Source organism: Poeciliopsis prolifica, unplaced genomic scaffold, assembly GCF_027474105.1.
Source record: "Poeciliopsis prolifica strain line A6 unplaced genomic scaffold, Auburn_PproV2 SCAFFOLD107, whole genome shotgun sequence".
NCBI lineage: Eukaryota > Metazoa > Chordata > Actinopteri > Cyprinodontiformes > Poeciliidae > Poeciliopsis > Poeciliopsis prolifica.
Window position 1 is genome coordinate 115001 of NW_026562482.1, and position 22739 is coordinate 137739.

The window sequence follows — 22739 nt, forward strand, 5'->3', positions numbered from 1 at the left end:
GGACTGGAACCTGGACTAGAACCTTGACTGGAACCAGGACTGGAACCTGGACTAGAACCTGAACTGGAACCTGGACTAGAACCAGGACTGGAACCTGGACTAGAACCTTGACTGGAACCAGGACTGGAACCTGGACTAGAACCTGGACTGGAACCAGGACTGCAACCTGGACTGGAACCTGGACTAGAACCTGGACTGGAGCCTGGACTAGAACCTGGACTGGAGCCTGGACTAGAACCTGGACTAGAACCTGGACTGGAACCTGGACTGGAAAAAGGACTGGAACCTGGACTAGAACCTGGACTGGAACCAGGACTAGAACCTGGACTGGAACCTGGACTAGAACCTGGACTGGAACCTGGACTGGAACCTGGACTAGAACCTGGACTGGAACCAGGACTGCAACCTGGACTGGAACCTGGACTAGAACCTGGACTGGAGCCTGGACTAGAACCTGGACTAGAACCTGGACTGGAACCAGGACTGGAACCTGGACTAGAACCTGGACTGGAACCTGGACTGGAAACAGGACTGGAACCTGGCCAAAACCTGGACTGAAACCTGGACTAGAACTAGGATTAGAACCTGGACTGGAACCTGGACTAGAACCTGGACTAGAAACCTGGACTAGAATCTGGACTGGAACTCACCACGATCTGGAAGTAGTCGCTGGGAATGACTTCCTCTCCGTTCTTCATCCAGCGGACGGCTGGCAGCGGGTTCCCCGTCACGGCGCACTCCAGCTCGATGTCGGTCGCCTCGTAGGCATAGCTGTTGGTCGGGTAGTTCAGGAACTGAGGAGGAACTGCGACAAACAGGCAGCCAATCAGAGGGCAGCATTCACCAACACAAACAAAAGATGGCTGCCGTAAGGAAGGTCTATTTCTGCTGAGGCTGCAAAATTTATTAATATTTCATTACATTTGATGAAACATATGATGACATTAATTAAGTTGTCTGATTCTCCCCGTGCTAACGACAAGCAACCAATCAGAGCCAGGAGGCGGGGCTTAGCGGTGATAATCATGCCCTATTTGCAGAACCTGCAGAAACTCCTGCAGTTTCTGTTAAAGTTTCAAAAGTTTTTATTTAAAAACTGATTAGGAAAAAAGTATTTTGCCTGATTTTGTTATTTTATGAATTATTGTCATTTTTGTCCCTAAAATAATAAAATTTTCACTTAACTTCATATTTTGGTCCATCTGAAGATAGATTTTAAATATTAAATGATTGATCATTTGATCAGTTACTGATCAGTACTTCAGTAGATAATTATTCAGTAATTTCTTGGACAGATATTTTAAGTTTTTACTTCAGTAAAAATATGTAACAGTATCTGATTGTGTTAGATAACAACGTTCTGTTGCTCTGATCGCCTCAAGAGTTTTCCTGAGGTGGAAAAACCACAGACTGAACCGAACATCTCCGGGTTCAACATGAGTTTCCATCAGTTTGATGTAACAGTCTGTGCAGCAGCAGCAACAGGAGGGGGAGGGGCGGGGCGTTCAGGTGTCGCGCGGCTCAGTAGGCTGCAAACAGGCCGAAGGTGTCACCTCCAGGTTCCGCTCATGTCGGTGAGAGGAGATGTGAGGCGGCGGCCATTTTTAGCCCCGTCAGGCTGAAAGGCTCCAGCGGCGGCGCGAGCGTCAAAACCTTCCTGACAGCAACGGAACGTCTGCCGACTGTCAGCACGTCGCTTCTGAACAGGGATAAACACGAGGCGGCGCGCCGCGGGGAACCGGGGCGGCTCTGGAGCAACAACCGCCTTATTATTAACATCCAGTTCATGCTGCCAGGCTCTGCATTTAAATCAAACATGTTTCAGTTTTTAACTGTTTACTGGAAGACGATGAAAACACGACGCTGCTGCTAAAGTTTCATTTTTATGTTCGATTCTAATCTCTGAGGAGGAAAAAGTTTTTTTTTTTCCTTCTGATCGACTCACCGTCATCAGTGGCTATTCAGTTAGCATTCATGCGCCTCAGAGGTGATTGACAGCGTTAAGCCCCGCCTCCTGGCTCTGATTGGTTGTTTCTAGGCGTGTAGATCATCTGTCTCATCATGCAGACAAAGCTACGTACTGCAGCTTTAAGGGTTAGCATCATCGTGATGACCTTTCACCTCCTCTGCTCAGCATCTGCATTAGACGCAAGTCCAGACTTTGACTAGGACACTTCAAGACCTTAATTTGATTCGAGCTGTCAGAGGTGATACAAATCAACATTTTTGTTTTTAAAAGTAAAATTAGAAGAAAATGATTCGTTTACTAATAAATAATCTAATATTTCACAGAACAATGATGATGTCATTTACATCATCGCCTTTGTTCTGATGCCAAAATAAAAATACCATAAAGCTGCTGCTTCCTGCAGGAACAGCTGCCAGTAACATGCAACCAGAACCAGAACCAGAACCAGAACCAGGACCAGGACCAGAACCAGGACCAGGACCAGGACCAGGACCAGAGCCAGGACCAGGACCAGGACCAGAACCAGGACCAGGACCAGGACCAGAGCCAGGACCAGGACCAGGACCAGGACCAGAGCCAGGACCAGGACTAAAACCAGGACCAGGACCAGAACCAGGACCAGGACCAGGACCAGGACCAGAACCAGGACCAGGACAAGAACCAGGACCAGGACCAGAACCAGGACCAGGACCAGGACCAGGACCAGAACCAGGACCAGGACCAGGACCAGGACCAGGACCAGGACCAGGACCAGAACCAGGACCAGAACCAGGACCAGGACCAGGACCAGAACCAGGACCAGAACCGGGACCAGGACCAGGATCAGGACCAGGACCAGAACCGGGACCAGAACCGGGACCAGGACCAGGACCAGGACCAGGACCAGAACCGGGACCAGAACCGGGACCAGGACCAGGTTCTGACTGAGTTAAACAGGATCATTGTCTGCAGTTCATCGCCTCACAATGAGGAATAATAACGGTAAAAATGACGAGATAACGCTGAAAACATAAAGAATGAACCACCATCCTCCCTTTGAACTGCAACACACACACACAGATAACACACACAGAGAGACACACACACACACACACACAGATAAACACACACAGAGAGACACACAAAGCTATCAGTGATGCTACGCTAATAACTTCCACTCTGCATTCAGATGGAAATCAGCTCCATGAACATCTGCTGTGTGTGTGTGTGTGTGTGTGTGTGTGTGTGTGTGTGTGTGTGTGTGTGTGTGTGTGTGTGTGTGTGTGTGTGTGTGTGTGTGTGTGTGTGTAAGACACCAGCATTCAGTGAAGGACAACCACACATACACACACAGTCCAACACACCAGCAGAAATTTCTTAAGCAGGTTTTTATATCTGCACTCAAACCAGCGGCTGGAACTATTAGTCATTAAGTGTATCAACACACACACACACACACACACACACACACACACACACACACACACACACACACACACACACACACACACACACACACACACACACACACACACACACACACACAGGGTGTCTGTCCGTCAGGCGGTGAAAGGGTTAATGGTCTGAATCTCACTCAGATGTGAAGGACTCACTCTGCTCAGAGATCCTCACAGGTAAAGAGCGCTCACTCTGATAACATTTACTGACACCGAGCAGAAACGGTTCGTGATCCACTTGGAGGCCCACATCCCTGCACCGCCACCACCGTGCTACCAGAACCACACCGGGATAAAAACAGGATCAATTTGGGTAAATAAAGTAAAATGAAATGATTCATGTGGAGAAAACAGCAAGAAATAAAGTTAAACTGGAATTAAATTGTGAAACTAAATCAAAAAGATGTTTGTTCATAAATGAACGCCCTGCCCCTCCCCCTCCTGTTGCTGCTGCTACACAGACTGTTACATCAATAAACTTCAATTCATAAACCAGGACCTGCTGTTGTTGTGCTGTTGTTATAATATTGACGCCGAGGAGCGAAGAGTTCCCGTTTGTCTGCCTCCGTGACTCCAGAGAGTTTCAATCCCGGATTATGAGATTACAGGCGAAGGATTGGCCGGTTTGATTTGATTCATCAGCTTCCATGGAGACGCATTAAACCGCAGCAGAGTTAAAAAATAATAAAACATCAAGGAAAAAAGAGCAAAAGCTGCTGCTGCAGCTGCAGGGATTAAACACTTTGACCAGAGAGACGGCCCAGATTTAACCTGCAGCTGGAGGTTCTGGTGGTTCTGATCCGTCTGTTTCTGATCGGATCCGAATCCGGATGGACCGCCTCGTCGTTTCTCTGGAGTTTCTGGATTATATCTAATTTGTCTTCCTGGTAGAAATTACAGTTTAATCCAACAGGAAACCAGATTTTCAGCAGAACCAAGCCGAGGTTCAGGCTTTGACTAGGCCACTCCAGACGCATTAGGTTAGCCTTCCTTATCCAAATTAAACAGGGTAGGATATGTGCTTGAACTAGGCCAAATCACAGACTTTATTTAAAATCTGTTATTTGCTTCTTTCATGTTGTTTTTAATGTGGCTGAAATAGTTTTGCGGTGATGAATTTGATTATTTCTTTATGTTTCTGCTGGAGCATCAGAACCGCAGAACATCAGAACCGCAGAGCATCAGAACCGCAGAACATCAGGACGTAAAAGTCGGATCAAATATTTCAGAAACTGAATAAAACTGGATTCACATTTGATTAAATTGTGATTTTTATGTCCATTCAGAATGAAAGTCTGATATGAAGCACATTCCCTGCTGGTACTGCAGCAGCAGCAGCTGCAGCAGCAGCTGCAGCTGCAGCAGCAGCAGCTGCAGCAGCAGCAGCTGCAGCAGCAGCAGCTGCAGCAGCAGCAGCTGCAGCAGCAGCAGCTGCAGCAGCAGCAGCTGCTGCTGCAGCAGCAGCTGCAGCTGCATTGGGACTTCAGAGGTTCCTGCATTCAACCTGGACAGTTTCATGTGAATAATAAATGCTGTAAATGTGAATAATAAAGTGTTTCATGTGAATAATAAGTGCTGTAAGTCTCTGGTTCCCATGTAGACGAGCCGAGTCTCTTTCACTACGATCATCTGAAGTTCTGGTCCCGGTGCTGCAGGCGGGTCCGTCTGCATGTCTGGTGTCACCAGAGGATTTGGAGTTAAACTCAGCCGGAATGCTGACGGCGGCGGGGAATGACGGATGGCGGAGCCGCTGAGTCAGCCCGCCTCGCCGTTCATTAGCCCTGCTAACAGGAAGCGGCTAATGAGGCGGGATGCGCTCGTTACCACGGAAAGCAACATTTATTATCCTAATCATGCAATGATGGTCGACGCCCTGCGGAGTCGCAGCGCGCACATCCCATGCATCAGCGTCGCAGTGGCGATCTGCAGACGTCGGTTTGGAGAGAAGCGACGGGAACGCCGCCGCCGCAGGCGGCTCCTCCTGGACGCTGGAGGCCCGTTATGACAAGCGGACGCTCCGACACGTCAGATTAAAACATGATTTAAATGCACGGATCAGAGTCTGTTCACATCATTTCTTTGTGCTGTTTGAAGACAAACTGGAAGCAGTTTGGTTGAAATCAGGCTCATTTCACAGCAGCTTGTGTTTCTACATGAGGACGGTTCAGTGAACCCGGCCGGTTCTGACCCGGACCAGACAGCTTCATTACAGCCCATCTACTGGTCCCAGCAAGTCCAGTTTAAGGCTTTTTAATGCCACCATGAGTCTGTTGGAGGATCCTCTGTGTCTACAGCCAGAACTTTAATGTCTGTGTTTCCTCAGCCTGATTCTTTCTGCCTGCAGCAGAAATGAATCGACATGAAAACAAAGTCTGGACAAAACTCTGGACGTACAGCTAAAAACAGCTAACTAGCTAACTAGCTTCTGAAGGGAATGCCAGCTAGCATGCTGTGTCCATAAACATATAGCTAGCTTTTGTTAACGTTAGCCGAACTAGCTTAGCAAAGAGCTAACATAACGAGCGGCCAGTTTATCACAGCTTTTTGCTTTTAGCCAGTTAGCTTAACTGGGAATAAATTATTTAAGGCCAAATTACTTTTCAGTTTTTTTAAATATCTCAAAAATTAAGACGTTTATGGTCCTAATTTTAAGACTTAAGGACAAACGGACAGATGTGATCCCACATTTTGTCTCTTTCTGTTTTACTTTAGTAAAATATGGAGCCAAAGACGCAAGATGCAGTGAGACACTGTGGGACACTGTCCCAGGTGGGATGCAATGGGACTGGGACACAGTAGGACGCTGTCCCGGCTGGGACACAGTGGGACTGGGAGACAGTGGGACGCAATGGGACTGGGAGACAGTGGGACGCAATGGGACTGGGAGACAGTGAGACGCTGTCCTGGCTGGGACGCAATGGGACTGGGACACAGTGGGACTGGGAGACAGTGGGACGCAATGGGACTGGGACAGTGGGACGCAATAGGACTGAGAGACAGTGGGACGCTGTCCCGGCTGGCAGCGGCGCCTGCAGGTGAGCCATCAGTTTTGTCTCTCGGTGAACAAACAGCAGCTGCTCCTGTTTGCTTTCAGCTCTCAGAACAAACATGGCCGCCTCTCATTACGGCGGCAGATGGAAATCTGATGGCGCTCCCAGGAATCACGTCCCAAACCTTCATTACGGCAGAATGACGCCTCCGTGCAGGAGAGCAAGGTCGTAGAGGAAAACCGGCGAGGAGTCAGAGCTAAGTATCATAAAAGATGAAATATAGATAGGAAATGGATTTTAATGCAACAGGAGAACAGATGCGCTGTCGGCAACAATTTGTGTTTTCATTTATGAATTAAAGCTCTTTCAACAGATTCTGATGCTGCCGACTGTTTCCTCCTGTCTGCTGCCTCAGATTAAAGCTGGAAACATGCGGCGCAGCACGGCGTCATGCGGCGCAGCACGGCGTCATGCGGCGCAGCACGGCGTCATGCGGCGCAGCACGGCGTCATGCGGCGCAGCACGGCGTCATGCGGCGCAGCACGGCGTCATGCGGCGCAGCACGGCGTCATGCGGCGCAGCACGGCGTCATGCTGCGGGCCGCGGCCCCCTCAGGCCCCCGCAGGCCTCCTGCCTCGCTGCACGGCTCACTACATGGAATCAGGTTCACTTTGCTTCACAACAAAAGTTATTGTTGATTTTATGTAAATAAAATTTATCCACTCATGAATTTAATATTTTATTTCAAATTTTTCATTTTCAATTTTATGTTTTGTATGAATCGAATTTAATCTGTTCATTTTTTCATCCAATTCATTTCAATATTTTTCTCCAGTTTTTTCTACATTTATTTTTTGGGTTGGTACCATCGACCCGGTTCTGCTGGTGTCGGCGAATGGTTTATTCCTCAGAACCTCCTGAATGAAACAGCGTTTGGTTCTGGTCGACCCGGTTGCAGAACCTCTCAGTCGAGGTTCTGCAGGTTCTCCTGGTTCTGCTCGGCTCACCTTGGACGCTGAGCTCCGCCTGCGCCGTGATGTTCTGGTTCTTGTTGGAGGCCGTGCAGCTGTAGGCGCCGGAGTCGTCGTCGGTGACGGTTCTGATGATCAGGTTGCTGCCAGCGAGCAGCGAGAACTTCTTGTTCCTGGAAGGAGAACCAGAACCAGAACATTAAAAACGCTTTAACTCTGCAGGGCAGCGAGCCTCCGCTTTACCGATAGCATGACTATTAGCAGCTAGCTAGCGGCTAGTTATCAGCTAGCTAGCGGCTAGGTAACGGCAAGCTAGCGGCTAGTTAGCAGCTAGTTAGCAGCTATTTAGCGACTAGTTAGCAGCTAGTTAGCGGATAGTTAGCGGCTAGTTAGCAGCTAGTTAGCGGATAGTTAGCAGCTAGTTAGCAACTAGTTAGCAACTAGTTATCAGCTAGTTGGCAGCTAGTTAGCAGCTAGTTAGCGGTAGGCTCGTCTCAGAAAGTCTCTTGAGAAAAATAAACTCCATGGAGTAAATAGTAATTTTGCCACCACAAAATTGACAAGAGTTTGAAAATGAATAAGGTTTTAATTTATAGACACGGTTTGAATCTTTGTTAGTCTGAAACTGACTCACACTTTATGCTAAAGCTAACAGCTTCATGTCCAAACATGTAAACCTGATATGTGGAGACTAAAATGTCTCCTCAGTGTTTTTCTCCACCAGCTGCAGGAAAGTCAGACTGGAAACAGATTTATCTTCTGGATCCATCAGCTGATCAGCGAATGTTTTCATTTCAGCTTCATCTGTTGATAAATAATGAATTTAGCTCCACTGAGCTGGACGCGGCTCAGACCGTCCGCCTCTCTGACCCACCAGCTCTGGATGACCTCCTCTCCTCTCCTCCACTGGATGCTGGGCGTCGGGTATCCGGAGGCGGATTCCAGCACAGCGTCGGTTCCCAGCAGGGCCGTTACTCTGGACGGACGCTGCAGGAACTGCAGGTTCCTGCTGAGTCCAGGCTCTGAAACGCAGACAGGAAGTGGAGACGTGTCCACAACTCATCACTGATTCTGTGGCTTAAAGTTCAGATTCATATTCAGATGATTTTTAAATAAATATTTACATGTTTATTTTACATGACAGAGTCTTAAAGCCATATTATCAAAACAAATAATAAGAATAAAGTTATATTATTATTAGACTGAAGTGGTAATAACTGGAGAATAAAGTCAATATTATGACTTTATTTTCATTTTATTGAAACTTTATTCTCATATTTTGCCATATTATTCTTGTAATGTTTTTAAATATGGCTCAAAATGCTCTGTTGTAATTTTTTACGTATTCATGTCTTTTTAATTATTTATTTCCTCCATTTTGCTTGAGGTCAATTTATTTCTGGCAGTATTATCAGAATCCAGTTTAATCAAAAAGTTTCTGAACACAAACAGCAAATTAATTTATATTCCAGACATTTTACATATGAAAAACAAAAACACCAGTTATTCTTATAAATATGTATATGAAGAATAAAGTTGAATTAATGCAGTTATGAATCATGGAACTGACTCTGCAGCGCCGCCCTGCAGGTAAAAGGCTAAACAGTTTGTGTCCAGCATGTGTGGGGTCAGCAGAACCTTCTGATGGTTCAGTTTTTATTTACTTGCTATTTTCACAGTTATTATGTTCAATCAGTTTGCTGAGTGAAGCAGAATATTAGAGTAGAAAGATTTCTCTCAGCTGCAGCAGCTCCGTCAGCTGCAGCAGCTCCGTCAGCTGCAGCAGCTCCGTCAGCTGCAGCAGCTCCGTCAGCTGCAGCAGCTCCGTCAGCTGCAGCAGCTCCGTCAGCTGCAGCAGCTCCGTCAGCTGCAGCAGCTCCGTCAGCTGCAGCAGCTCCGTCAGCTGCAGCAGCTCCGTCAGCTGCAGCAGCTCCGTCAGCTGCAGCAGCTCCGTCAGCTGCAGCAGCTCCGTCAGCAGAATTCTGCTTCACTCAGCAACATTCATTGTTGACGGCCGCGGCGCTGAGTAAACCCGCCCAACTCTACAGAACCGCAGAGGTCCAAATGAAAGAACCGACTGGAGGAAACCTGAGTCCGTTTCCTACCTGGCAGAACTCGGAGCTCGGCGTCCGTCCCGGTTCTGGTGCTGCCGGGTTGTCGGCCAGGCAACGGTACGTCGCCGAGTCCGGCGGCTGGACCCGGCTCACCTGCAGCGACCCGGACGGCAGAACCGCCAGCCGGGACTTAGGCTGGAAGCTGAGCGGCAGGTCCTCCCGGTTCTTCTGCCAGCGGATGACGGGCCTCGGGTCGCCGGACACCTCACAGCGCAGCAGGGCGGTATCGCCGAGGAACGACGAGACCGAGTCGGTGGGGACGATCACCCTCAACGGACCTGGAGACAGACGGAACCGTTATCGGACCCGGAGACAGACGGAACCGTTATCGGACCAGGAGACAGACGGAACCGTTATCGGACCAGGAGACAGACGGAACCGTTATCGGACCAGGAGACAGACGGAACCGTTATCGGACCAGGAGACAGACGGAACCGTTATCGGACCCGGAGACAGACGGAACCGTTATCGGACCAGGAGACAGACGGAACCGTTATCGGACCCGGAGACAGACGGAACCGTTATCGGACCAGGAGACAGACGGAACCGTTATCGGACCCGGAGACAGACGGAACCGTTATCGGACCCGGAGACAAACGGAACCGTTATCGGACCCGGAGACAGACGGAACCGTTATCGGACCCGGAGACAGACGGAACCGTTATCGGACCCGGAGACAGACGGAACCGTTATCGGACCCGGAGACAGACGGAACCGTTATCGGACCAGGAGACAGACGGAACCGTTATCGGACCCGAGACAGACGGAACCGTTATCGGACCCGGAGACAACGGAACCGTTATCGGACCAGGAGACAGACGGAACCGTTATCGGACCTGGAGACAGACGGAACCGTTATCGGACCTGGAGACAGACGGAACCGTTATCGGACCAGGAGACAGACGGAACCGTTATCGGACCAGGAGACAGACGGAACCGTTATCGGACCAGGAGACAGACGGAACCGTTATCGGACCTGGAGACAGACGGAACCGTTATCGGACCTGGAGACAGACGGAACCGTTATCGGACCTGGGGACAGACGGAACCGTTATCGGACCAGGAGACAGACGGAACCGTTATCGGACCAGGAGACAGACGGAACCGTTAAGATTTTTTTTTAAAGATATTTTTGATGTGGCTCATTTTCCAGACACCAAAAAGAGCAAATTTATTGCCATAAAACAAACAGAATGTTTGTTTTATGTTTGTTGTTTTTTAGTGCTTGCACTGCAAAACAACAAAATCTTATCAAGTATTTTAATTCAGTTTCTAGTGCAAATATTTCAGTGCAGCTGAGATAAGGTAAAAATAGCTTATTGTTAGTGAAACTACATTTTCAATAGGAAATGTGAGTTTAAGTGAATATGTGTTAATATTGGCAGATGAATTCACTGTAAAACATTTCTCCATTGTTATAAATGAAATAATCTGCAGAGGAACTCTTACTTGTTACTTTTTCATCAATATTCTGGAGCTGCTACTGAAAAGTTACTAGAAAGTTAGTTTTGTCTCATTTCAAGAACCAGAAACTAGTCAAAAGGTTCTTGGTCGGTTTGTGTTTGCAGCGTCTGCAGCTTTCAGAGCAGCAGAATCACAAAAATGTGAATCTGGCACAACGGGTCTCTGCTTCCTGCTGCCGCAGTGAGCCGCAGCAGCGGTGAGGCGGGTCAGAACCAGGCGGATAACAAAGGCAGAGCTGGAGGCCGGAGCGCCGGCCGGGTCGGACTCCCAGACGGAACCGGGCGGCAGAAAGCGGCGTGGGCGGGGTCGACAGCTGGCCTCGCTCGGCTCATTTCATGTCAACACGCGTCTCCAGGTAGATTAATCCGAGCGCCGGGACTTTAATGAAAGCTGTTTATTTTCTTCTCCGTGTTCCTGCGAGATTTAAAGCAGGATGAAGTGATTGAATCAGATCTGATGAAAAAACCAGCAGACGATGCGACTGCGTTTAATGGAAAAATGAAATCTGACAGGCTTTCCATTTATCCAGGCTGCTCCATCAAAATGAGTTCCTGGCAAACAGAATGTGTCTGCTATCTGTGAGCAGCTGCTTTAAAACCAAAGCAGGACTCGCAGAAATGTCACGACTGCCAGGAAGCAGCAGGAAGCAGCAGGAAGCATGATTAGAAAGATGACTAAGGGTACAACGTTTTGCTGCTTATTATTCCATTAAATTATTTATTAAATGTCTGTTTTTTTCATGTAATCTTCTTTTAGACGCTCCCTGCAGGCGTTCCTGACATCCCACCAACCCTCTGCATCCTTCATCACATGCAGGAACCTCCTCTCCTCCCTCGCCGCTCGTCTTCACTGGAACCTCGCAGTTCTTGTGTCTTATTAACGGTTTTCTTCCTTTTCCATTTCTGTTGATTCGGAAACAACCATTAAGGCTTTAACTCTCAGTTCTACTGGCAACACAAAACACAGGCAGCGCGTTTAAGTTTGGAAAGTTTCAGACACATTCAGGGAAAATCATCCACAAGTCGTAGAAATGAAGATAACTGAGGCTGCAGCAACACTGTGCTGAGATACGCAGATGATGCAGCGCTCTGCTTCAAAACGTCACCAGATAACTCCGAACCCGTCCGAGACAGAACCGAACCTTCACACAAACGATCCCAAGACAGTCATTACAGCTGAAATCTGGGTTTGGACAATCAGAGACACATAAAGACGGTTAGAAAACCAGCCTTCTGTCACCTGAACAACGTTTCCAGGAAACATTGAAGATCTGCTGCTGTTGGATCAGAACCAGAACCAAACGTCAGTCAGTCTTCCAACCCGCCACCATTTTCCCTCACTTTGCTTTTGTAATTTGTTCTTTTGATTAATGTTTTATTTTCTTTCTAATCATGTAAAATTAACATAAACTTTCCTTTTGTGGTAGAAATAATACTTCAGATTCACTGCAGGATTCATAATTTACTCCAAAGGTTTCAGAATCTGCTGCTGTCCAGCCAAGGTGGCTCCAGTTGAAGAGATTTTAATCATTTTAATCCAAAAGTTTAATGAAAATAAAAATGCCTCATCAGTTCTGGGATGCAAGTTTTAAGGTGCAGCTGGAAAGTTTTGGAAAGTCTGCAGGCGCAAAGTAAGAGAAACCAATTAAAACACGTTTCTGTCTCCATTTATAAATAACAACCATTGAAACTTGAAAGGATTTTTGCTCTGATTATGGCATAAAAATTAACAGAAAGAAATTTAATTTCAAAGTTTAAGCTGTTTGTCCCAACAGAGACGCCGTCCTAAAGTGAAAAATTTAACGGAAATAAAATTCAATTTGTAAGTTCCTAATGATCTAAAACGCTCATTAACAAAAAGTGGAGTTCATTCATTTATTATAACTTTTTCCAAACTTTGTCAAACAAAACAGATTATATAAGAATGAGCGAGAGCAGCTGGGAAAGTCGGAGCGCTCATCAAACAGATGCTGAATTATTAATGCAGCTTCTGCACTTTAAAAACATAATTTATGAACATAATCTGGTGTCCTCATTTATTCCAGATAAGAACATTTCCACCGTTTTATTCTGATTAAGACGTAACTACAACCACTGAGTCAATAAAGATGATGTAACCAAATAGTTACATATTTCTAATGTGATTTTCCCTAAAGGGTAAATCTGTTAAATATTCAAGTCAAATCCTTCCAGATACTTAGAATTCAATTCATAATGTGTAGGAGTTAAACTGTGTTCATTTAAAAACTGAAACTCCAACCAAATGTATATTTATATCACTTTTAAAGTCTGTAGTGATTTTATTAACTCAAAGCTCAATTAGTTTATTAATTGTTGATATCGTCACCAGGCAGGGCGTCTACATTTATGTCATGAACGCAGCACATGTTTCCATTTTATGTCTTCAAACTAAAATACAATAAAGTTTGAAAATAATAAATCAATTCTACACTAAACCACTTTAGTTTAGCAAGCTAGCAGCTAGCTGCTTACATAGCTAACAATGCAATCAAGAAGCAGAATATTTATAAGAACATATACACTATTACAATTCTTAGACAAAATAAATATAGTGATTTCTTGTTATGGCAAGCTAGCTGCTAGCAAGGCTAATGGTGCTATTAGCTAGCAGGTTCTATTTAGTAACAACATGGTATAGTTATAGATATATAGTTAGAAATGATTCCTATGTCTGTTTCAATGCAGCAGCTGTTTGATTCGCTGCTGTAAAGTGTTTGATATGAAAGGAGGTAAAACCTTGTTTGGTTTTTTTCCTGGCTTTTGTTGTGAAGGCTCTGAATCACTTCCTGCTTCCTGTCCCACCCTGACAGAAGCAATCTGTGAGGCTGAGCTCCGAACGGACCAGCGCCTCCTGCTGCAGCGAGGAACCAGAAGAGCCCAGGGATCCAAGGTCGCCCACCGCCATCATCACATATGTGAGGCGACGGGAACGCTGATGTGAATTATGCAGTTGCGTCGCTGTCGGTTTGTGTGTGCATCACGCTGCGCCTGCAGCAGCCGCTCACTGAGGAGGCCGTGGCGCCGTCACCAAACTCGCTTCAAGTCTCATCAGCAAACTTTAGATTTGATGAAGTTAGCAAGCAGTGGCTGCAGGTGTTTTTTATAGCTTCACAAGGTTTCTCAGACTCATTCAGGCTGACGATCATTAACTGTTGTGGTGTTTTCATTATTCTCTGGTCCTCCTTCTTCAATCAGCTGCTTTCATTCTTGGTGTTTCCAGTTGAGTTTGTTTCATCAGTGAAAAATGATGTGAATTCCTCTTGGTGCTTTTTTAACATCAGTATTTCAGGTTTTCTTGCTCAGCACTTTGACTTCATGTTGGAGCAGATGACCATTTGTTTACATGCAGTGCCTTGCTGACCACTAGGGGGCCACAGACTGAGCTCCACTCTGTCTAAAAAGAAAGCAGCCAGAAGCTGTTCTGTTTTTGTGATGAACTTAGTTTGCATCTTTGTTCATCTTTATTAAAGAACGACTCTGCTAATAAGATGGAAATCCGGGCCAGCAGGCAGCAGCATTAGAGGGATTTGTGGGATGGTTTTTCCTCCTTCTTTACCTTGGGACCAATTATTATCCACGTCTGGTGGTCAAGCCACACATTTCCTCGCTGCCATTAAGCAGGATTTGTCCGAATCCTCCGAGTCGCCCGCTAATTAGCCACCGGCTGGACTGAAAGCTGGTTTCCGTCCAGCACCGCGGCAGTACATTCAGGAACTTAACGAGGACAGTTTTTAAGGCCAAGACTTTGAGTTTTAGCACATGAACAAGTTGTCATTGAGTTGGACTGAAAGCAGTTTTGCACAGAAGGAAAGGAGGTCATGGTGGAAAAACACTGCAGTGGTTTGGAGGAAAAACTCCCAAAAAGTGGCTACATATGTTAAATGAATGCAGATTTATGAATAAAATGCTGCAGCTGAGAGCAGGAGAACTTTCCAACCTTTGAACTTCTTTATTTTTCAATCCAGAATCCTTGTTGTGTTTCATTGGGATTCAACATGAAACTGCATAACTGTGAAGAGCAAGAAGAATAATTCATGGTTTTGCAAACGAGGAATGTAAGATGCTCTGTTGGCTTTTTGAGCAGAACTTCCTTCTTCACCAAATGGAAACAAAATGGAGGCATCAGAATTCAGCGGCTGGAGGATTTCTGGAACGATTTCTCCCACTAGTGCCAGACTAGCATGTTTGTTTTGGTTGTATTACCCAGAATGCCCTGCGCTGTAGTCCACTTCGTGCTTTGGAGTGGACTCCAGCAGGATCTGGATTCCCAACCAGCTGGCTGGAGTTGACTGAAGGTTGATGGAGGTAATGTTTATAGACATGAGTGGCCTAGTCAAGTCCAGACCTAAATCCAGAAGATCTGAAAATTGATTGTAGAGACTTGCAGCCGGATCTGGTTCTAGAAATTTCTGACCCAGAAGGGCGCTAGTAAATGTCGCCCACACTTTTCAGATTTTACTTTGACAGCGCCGCCGTCTCTTCGTCTGTCGTTTGGAGACGTTCGTCGTGTTTTCCGGTTCCGTTTCAGCCTGTGACCGAGGAAGCTTCCACTCCTCGGTTCTGGTTCTGGTTCTGCTCAGTCTTATCTCCTGTCTGGTTTCTCTGAGCCTTCAGAGTTTCTAATTAATTCACAGTTTACGCTCCGTTCTGGGCACAGAGGCTCCAACACGCCAGCCAGCAGACTGCTAATTGAATTTTTAAGCCTCTCTTGTTAATTAGCATTTTGCCTTGTAATGTGTGTGACGTGAATGTCATTTAGGAACAACTAATTTGTTTAAGCATCCCTGTGTGTGTGTGTGTGTGTGTGTGTGTGTGTGTGTGTGTGTGTGTGTGTGTTTGAACATTTTACATGCTTTCTGAGGCTCAGTTACAGAAATGTGGCCTCGCCTGCAGTGTTTCTTTTAATGAGTCCAGTCACAAAAACACGCTTTGAAATCAAAACTAAATTTTTTTTTAAAGTCATATAATATCTTCTAACAGCTTTAAGGTTTAGTTATTAAACAGCATCTGATCACGACACAGCTTCACCTGCAGCCTTGACACGTTTCTTCTTCTGTGGTTTTGCGCCGTTAGCAGCCATCTTTAATAACTGTAAGACTTTTTAAGCTCTGCGTCGTCAACCACCTGCAGTCAGTCCACTTTGGTCCACATCACTGGTCAATCACACTGATAAGCTGATCAATGCTAGCAATGCTAACTGGTCCGCCTGCTGACTCACCACCAGGGGGCGTGGCACAGATACGTAAACATCAACAGTACCTCTGTTCAACACCAAGAGGGCAGCACTGAGGAGGTTCTAGGATGAATATGGCTGAATTAAACAGATTTACAGAAAAACGTCACAATTTGAACCAAAACAAAGATAAAAACAATAAACCAACTTTTCCTTTTCAGCTACAGAAATAAAAACGGAGATTTAGGGAGATCTTTGACGCTCCAGTCAACCTCTGGAGCATTTTCTGAGCAACCTTCACCAACAAGCAGTAACAAGCTCAACCAACCTTTGTTTCTACAAATCACATTTTTCTAACTTCCTGTCGCAGCTCATTGCAGCAGAACGGCTGAGAAAGAAAAGAAAAGAAAAGATTAGAGAACAGAACAGAAGAGAGAATGGTTTTCCGTCAGTCAGAATCCCAGTGTCTTCCTAAATCCAGGAGATTATCTCCGCCTCAGTGTGGAGACAAGAGGATGTTCAGTAGAAGATTACAGAAACATCACAGATTATTTTAAAATACGTGCTGTAATAACGTAACGCTTCGAAATCTAATTTTCCGGGATTACTGTCCACCTCATTGCATCTCCTCTGCTGCTCAGACAGGCTGCGCGTCGGAAAACATTCCTGCTGGAAATAAACGGATTGATGTGAATCTGCAGAGGTGAAAAGTTTGGGGATTATTCTCCACACCTGGTCCAGATGTTTCTCCAACGGCAGCCGAACCACAGAGATGCTCTTAAGCCGCCGCGCCGCTGTCTGCTAATGCGCTGCATAACCGGTATTGATCTGAAGCCGCACAGCACTTTGTAAATTACATTACAGGTGAGTTACTTCAGCTTTATTAAATGAATATGAGCAGAGAAGCAGCGGCAGGACGTGAAGCAGCAGAACCGCCAAGGGCGGGTCAAGGTGTGGCGAGAATCAGCAGAAACATCCAGAGAAATTCACCTGAAAACCTCCAACTGTCCAGCAGGCAACTCAAAAACCAGCTCAGCAAACACTGGGTTGATTAAAAACAGGAGAAGAAGAAGAAGAAGAAGCTCTCGCCACTAAAGATTCAAAATAATGGACATTTGTCAGGATGGCCACCACTGCAATTAATTCAAAATGTTGGTGTCAATGCAGACCATAGAAATGACACAATTTCTTGGTCTTGCTTTGACTCTTTCCAGTCTGGTTTTCGTGCTCACCACAGCACGGAGACTGGCCTCGTAAAAGTATTCAATGATATTCATATAAATACGGACGGTGGCAGAACCACGGTGCTGGTTCTGTTGGACCTCAGTGCAGCTTACGACATATTACTGAATCGACTTGAAAGTTGGGTCGGACTCTCCGGTTCGGTGCTCGACTGGTTTGAATCTTACATAAAGAACAGGGATTTCTTTGTTTCAATTGGAAACCTCTCATCAAAGAGGTCAAAGGTCACATGTGGGGTACCCCAAGGTTCAATCCTAGGACCCCTCTTATTTAATATTTATATTCTCCCACTAGCTCAGGTCATAACAGGAAATAATATTAGCTACCACAACTATGCGGATGACACACAGCTCTACATTATGATGTCACCAGGTGACCTTTGACCCCATCCAATCACTGAATAAATGCTTAGAGCAGATAAATGTGTGGATGTGCCAAAACTTTCTCCAACTGAACAAAAATAAACTGATGTCATTATTTTTGGACCTAAAGAGGAACGATCTAGAGTTATAGATCTAGAGCTATAGATCTATAGCTCTAGATCTAGAGCTATAGATCTAGAGCTATAGATCTAGAGCTATAGATCTAGAGTCAATGCACAGCTTCAGTTATTACAACTAAAAACTAGCGATCAGCCCGAAACCTGGGAGTAGTGATGGACTCGGACTTGAACCTCCAGAGCCACATAAAGACAATTACAAAGTCGGCCTTCTATCACCTGAAGAACATCTCCAGGATTAGAGGACTAATGTCTCAGCCAGATCTAGAGAAACTCATTCATGCGTTTATCTTTAGTCTCATTGATTATTGTAACAGCGTCTTCACAGGCCTGTCCAACAAATCAATCCTCCAGCTGCAGCTGATCCAGAAGCTGCTGCTCCTGTTCTCACTAAAACCAGGAAGATAGAGACATAACAGCAGTTTTAAAGTCCCTCCACTGGCTCCCTGTAGCTCAAAGAATAGATTTTAAAATACTGTTGTTAGTTTATAAATCACTGAACGGTTTAGCACCACAATACATCAAAGATCAGCTGTTGTTTGTATCAACCTTCCAGACTCTCAGGTTCTGGTTCTGGTTCTGCTCTGCATCCCCAGAACCAGAACCAAGAGAGGAGAAGCAGCTTTCAGCATCTATGCACCAAAAATTTGGAATAAACTTCCAGAAAACTGTAAAACAGCAGAAACATTGACTTCCTTCAAATCTCAAGTAAAAACGCACCTGTTTAGAGTTGCATTTGAAATGTAATATGTATGGATTTGATTTTGTGGATATGTATGTAATTTTTTATTTTATTTATTTATTTTTTTTCCTGTTGTGGGCAACGGGGCCCGGCGAATACCCGTGGTTAAACGGACGGCGGAGTCCGGCGGTAACAGGCGCTTAAATTCCGTGTCAAAGGGAAGGGGGAAGAAAGGGAAAAGAGAGGGAAAAAAAAAAAAACTTGGTATTTTATTCTATGTTGCATGCCTTTGTGTTTTGTGTTTATGATGTAAAGCACTTTGAAATGCCTTGTAGCTGAAATGTGCTATACAAATAAAATTTGATTGATTGATTGATTGATTGTGTTTCCTTTTTCTTTAAGACATCATTTTTCAAGATGGCCGCCGTGGCTGCAGTGGAGAACTCATGATTACATCACAATGGGCAGCAGCTAATGCTAGTGCTGTGGACAGGTTCAGTAACCGCTAATTCACTAAACCAGAGTCTTAGCACTGCTAACACTAAAATGCTAACTACATAAAATTAGCTATGCTAACATTTAACAGCTAAACATAAAACAATTAGCAGAAGCTAACATTAAACTGCTAATAAAATGAGCAGATGCTAACGCTAACCATTCAGAGACATCATCCAGCTGACGACTGCTGTGAGAAACTCCTCTGTTTCTGGTTTTGCTATGATGTCATAAAGTTTGTCCAAATCATAAAAATGGGGAAAATTTTATGGCAACTTTTGGCTTTAAAAAGTAACAAATGGCGGCCATGTTGGAAATGTTCATGATCCTGACATTCATGAGGCTGCTGTGAAATAAACATAGCATCATGAAGGTTAGCGTGTTGTTTCAGTAATATGCTGCGGTCAGATTAACAACCAATCAAAATGGCGGCCTTTTTCTCACCGGCCACTGTGACCTTGGCCGTCCGGCTGACGATGCTTCCCAGTCCGTCCAGCGTGGCGAGGCACTGGTACTCCCCTTCGTCGGGCCGGTGGTGCCGGGAGTGCACCACGTTCTGCACCGTCAGCGTGCCGTTCTCCAGCTGCCGGCGCCGCTCGTCCACCACCGCGCTCAGCAGGACGCCATCTTTACGCCACGTGATGGAGGCGGGGCCCGCCGAGCCCGCCTGGGCCTGGCAGTCCAGCTGCAGCGCCCCGCCCCGCACCGTCACCGTGTCCTGGGGCTCCACGGTGAAGGCCAAGTCCACGAAGCCAGGGCCGGGCGACGAGGAAGAGGATGGAGCGTCGGAGGCTGGAGGAGAGGAAGAGGGGCGTCATTTCATCAGAGACGATTCCACCAACAACAAAACCAGCTGAACTCTGGGAGCCATTTGGTTCCAACATCACAACTTATGTTTCTGCAAACAAACCCAGAGGAAGGAACCAGACTTTGACTAGACCATTCCTCCAATCAACAGAAAGGAACTAGCACTGGAACTCAGTAATTATCATTAATGTTCTTTAAATGGTTAAGCAAAAATATTTATGTTAAATAAGTTTGGAGGATAAAAACAACAGAAGCTAAAACAACACTGTACTTATCGGAAGCTAATGCTAAAGGGCTAACTAGAAAAATCAAGCACCAAATTCATCCTGAAATAATGTTCATTATCTCTGAGGCCATTAGATATTAGACTTACATTTTATTAACTTCTTATGCATTTCTTATTTTAAATTATTGGGGAAAAAGAGAGAAAATGTGAGAAGAATCTGAACTGCGGTAAACTTTCTATTAACCCTTCAAAATAAGAGCATTTGAAGCGTTCTTAGCTTCAAACCAAAACAAAGACGTCAAACTTTATTCAACTGAAAGTTTACAAAACAGACAAAAAACATATTTAGAGGAAGCTAAACATGCTAAGCTAAAAATGAGCTTAGCGCGTTAGCAGCGGTGTTCCTCTCTGGTCAGTGACCTTTGACCGTCTAGGTGCTGCAGGAATGAATGGCCGCCCGTCCAGAACCCGTCAGGAACCCGTCCAAAACCCGTTTAAAACCCTCCAGAACCCGTCCAGAACCCCCCAAGAACCCTCCAGAACCCGTCCAGAACCCCCCAAGAACCCTCCAGAACCCGTCCAGAACCCCCCAAGAACCCTCCAGAACCCTCCAGAACCCGTCCAGAACCCCCCAAGAACCCTCCAGAACCCGTCCAGAACCCCCCAAGAACCCGTCCAGAATCCTCCAGAACCCGTCCAGAACCCCCCAAGAACCCTCCAGAACCCCCCAGAACCCGTCCAGAACCCCCCAAAACCCCCCAAGAACCCTCCAGAACCCGTCCGGAACCCCCCAAAACCCCCCAAGAACCCTCCAGAACCTGTCCAGAACCCCCCAAGAACCCTCCAGAACCCGTCCGGAACCCCCCAAAACCACCCAAGAACCCTCCAGAACCTGTCCAGAACCCCCCAAGAACCCTCCAGAACCCGTCCGGAACCCCCAAAACCACCCAAGAACCCTCCAGAAGCCGTCCAGAACCCCCCAAGAACCCTCCAGAACCCCCAGAACCCGTCCAGAACCCCCCAAGAACCCTCCAGAACCCGTCCGGAACCCCCCAAAACCCCTCAAGAACCCTCCAGAACCGTCAAGAACCGCCCAGAACCCGTCCAGAACCGTCCAGAACGCATCCAGAACCCCCCAGAACCCGTCCAGAACCCCCCAGACCCGTTTATCTTTCTGCTGCGTCTGGACTCGTCGGCGCTGACGCCGGCCGCAGACCAACATCATGATGCAAGGATTGGACTTCTGAAGGAAGCGAGGAGTCGACTTCAAAGCTTGGTCCGGTCCGGTCCGACCGGCGCCGGTACCGCTGACATCCAATGCTAAATATTTCCTCACACCTTCAATGTTTGGAGGCTTTGAAGTAAAACCTCTGCAGTTTTGTTGTTTTTAAACAGAATCTTAACTTTTCCGGTTTTGCTGAGTTTTACTCCAGCAGCCCGACCCAGACGCTCCGCAGGGCCGTAACTCTGCGTTCCTGTCAGAGCGGGCCCCCAGAGCCTTTCCTTTCTGTCATGATGGGCTTTTGTTGCTTCTTGCCATGTGAGGCAGAGGCGGCTCTTTGATGTCAGCGCTGCTAAAAGGCCTTTCATCGTGATCAGAGAGCCGGTTTGTTGAGTCAAAGCGGCGGCGCCGCAGCGGCGGCAGCGTTCCCTGTAACGGCTGAGAGGAGGAAGGGAACGACCCGGATCACGACTCCGCTGGCAGGCGGTACAAACACGCCATCTTTAAAGATGGAGGGAACAGAAACAGATTCTGTCTTCTGAATCAACCTTTGACCCCTATCAGCATTCACCTTTGACCCCACTTTACAGACAATGCTACAAAATATGTAGAGAACATCCACCAAAACTTCTAGAAAGAAAAGAGAAACTTCTGGGTTTGAAAAGTCAAAAATATTTAACTTTTGAAATTTTTTTAATCCAAAATTTTAGTTCCAACTTTTTTCTGGTAAGTTTTCTAATTTCTGAGACTTTGAAATTTTCTCCTGTTTTCCAGATAATTTCTCAGATTAATATAAAAATGTCTGAAATTTTTTCAGGCAATTTTGAAATTCAGAAATTTCCTAATTTTCCTTGATTATTTTGTTGTAAATTTATAAGATTTTTGGTCCTAATAGGCCGCCATAATGCAGAGCATTTTCAGTTATTTTAGTTTTGTTTCTGTAACTGAAAGTGCAAAATTCTCCGTATTTTGAAACGTTGGATGTTTGAGCAGCTGGATTTTTTTATTTTGCAAGGCATTATGGGAAAACCCAGGACAACAATATTAAACAGCAGGTCTGCAGGTTCAGAGCGCCGCGATAAATCACCTCAGCGTCCAATCACAGACGTCCCTCCTTCACTCTTCATCCCTCCTTCACTCTTCATCCCTCCTTCACTCTTCATCCCTCCTTCCTCTCTCCTCTCTCTTTTCCTTCATAGTTCCTCCTTATTGATTCCGCCTCCCTCTATCAGTAAATCACTTTCCTGACAGCTCAATCTGTATTCACTTCCACTGCTCACACACACACACACACACACAACACACACACACACACACACACACACACACACACACCACACACCACACACCCACACACACACACCACACACCCACCACCCACACACACACACACACACAGCTGGGCAGCGTGCCCTTGTACTCCTCGTCC

At 46.2% G+C, this 22739-nt stretch overlaps 1 protein-coding gene across 1 annotated transcript in view; it reads right to left on the reverse strand.

Annotated features, from left to right (window-relative positions):
• The window catches only part of LOC129354284 (netrin receptor DCC-like), a 147921-nt gene that overhangs the window by 78430 nt on the left and 46752 nt on the right, over positions 1-22739 (reverse strand). Inside the window, 6 exon segments of the mRNA XM_055023786.1 lie at positions 651-805; positions 7403-7539; positions 8241-8388; positions 9472-9522; positions 9525-9758; positions 19500-19847. Coding sequence (XP_054879761.1) covers positions 651-805; positions 7403-7539; positions 8241-8388; positions 9472-9522; positions 9525-9758; positions 19500-19847 — 1073 coding nt within the window.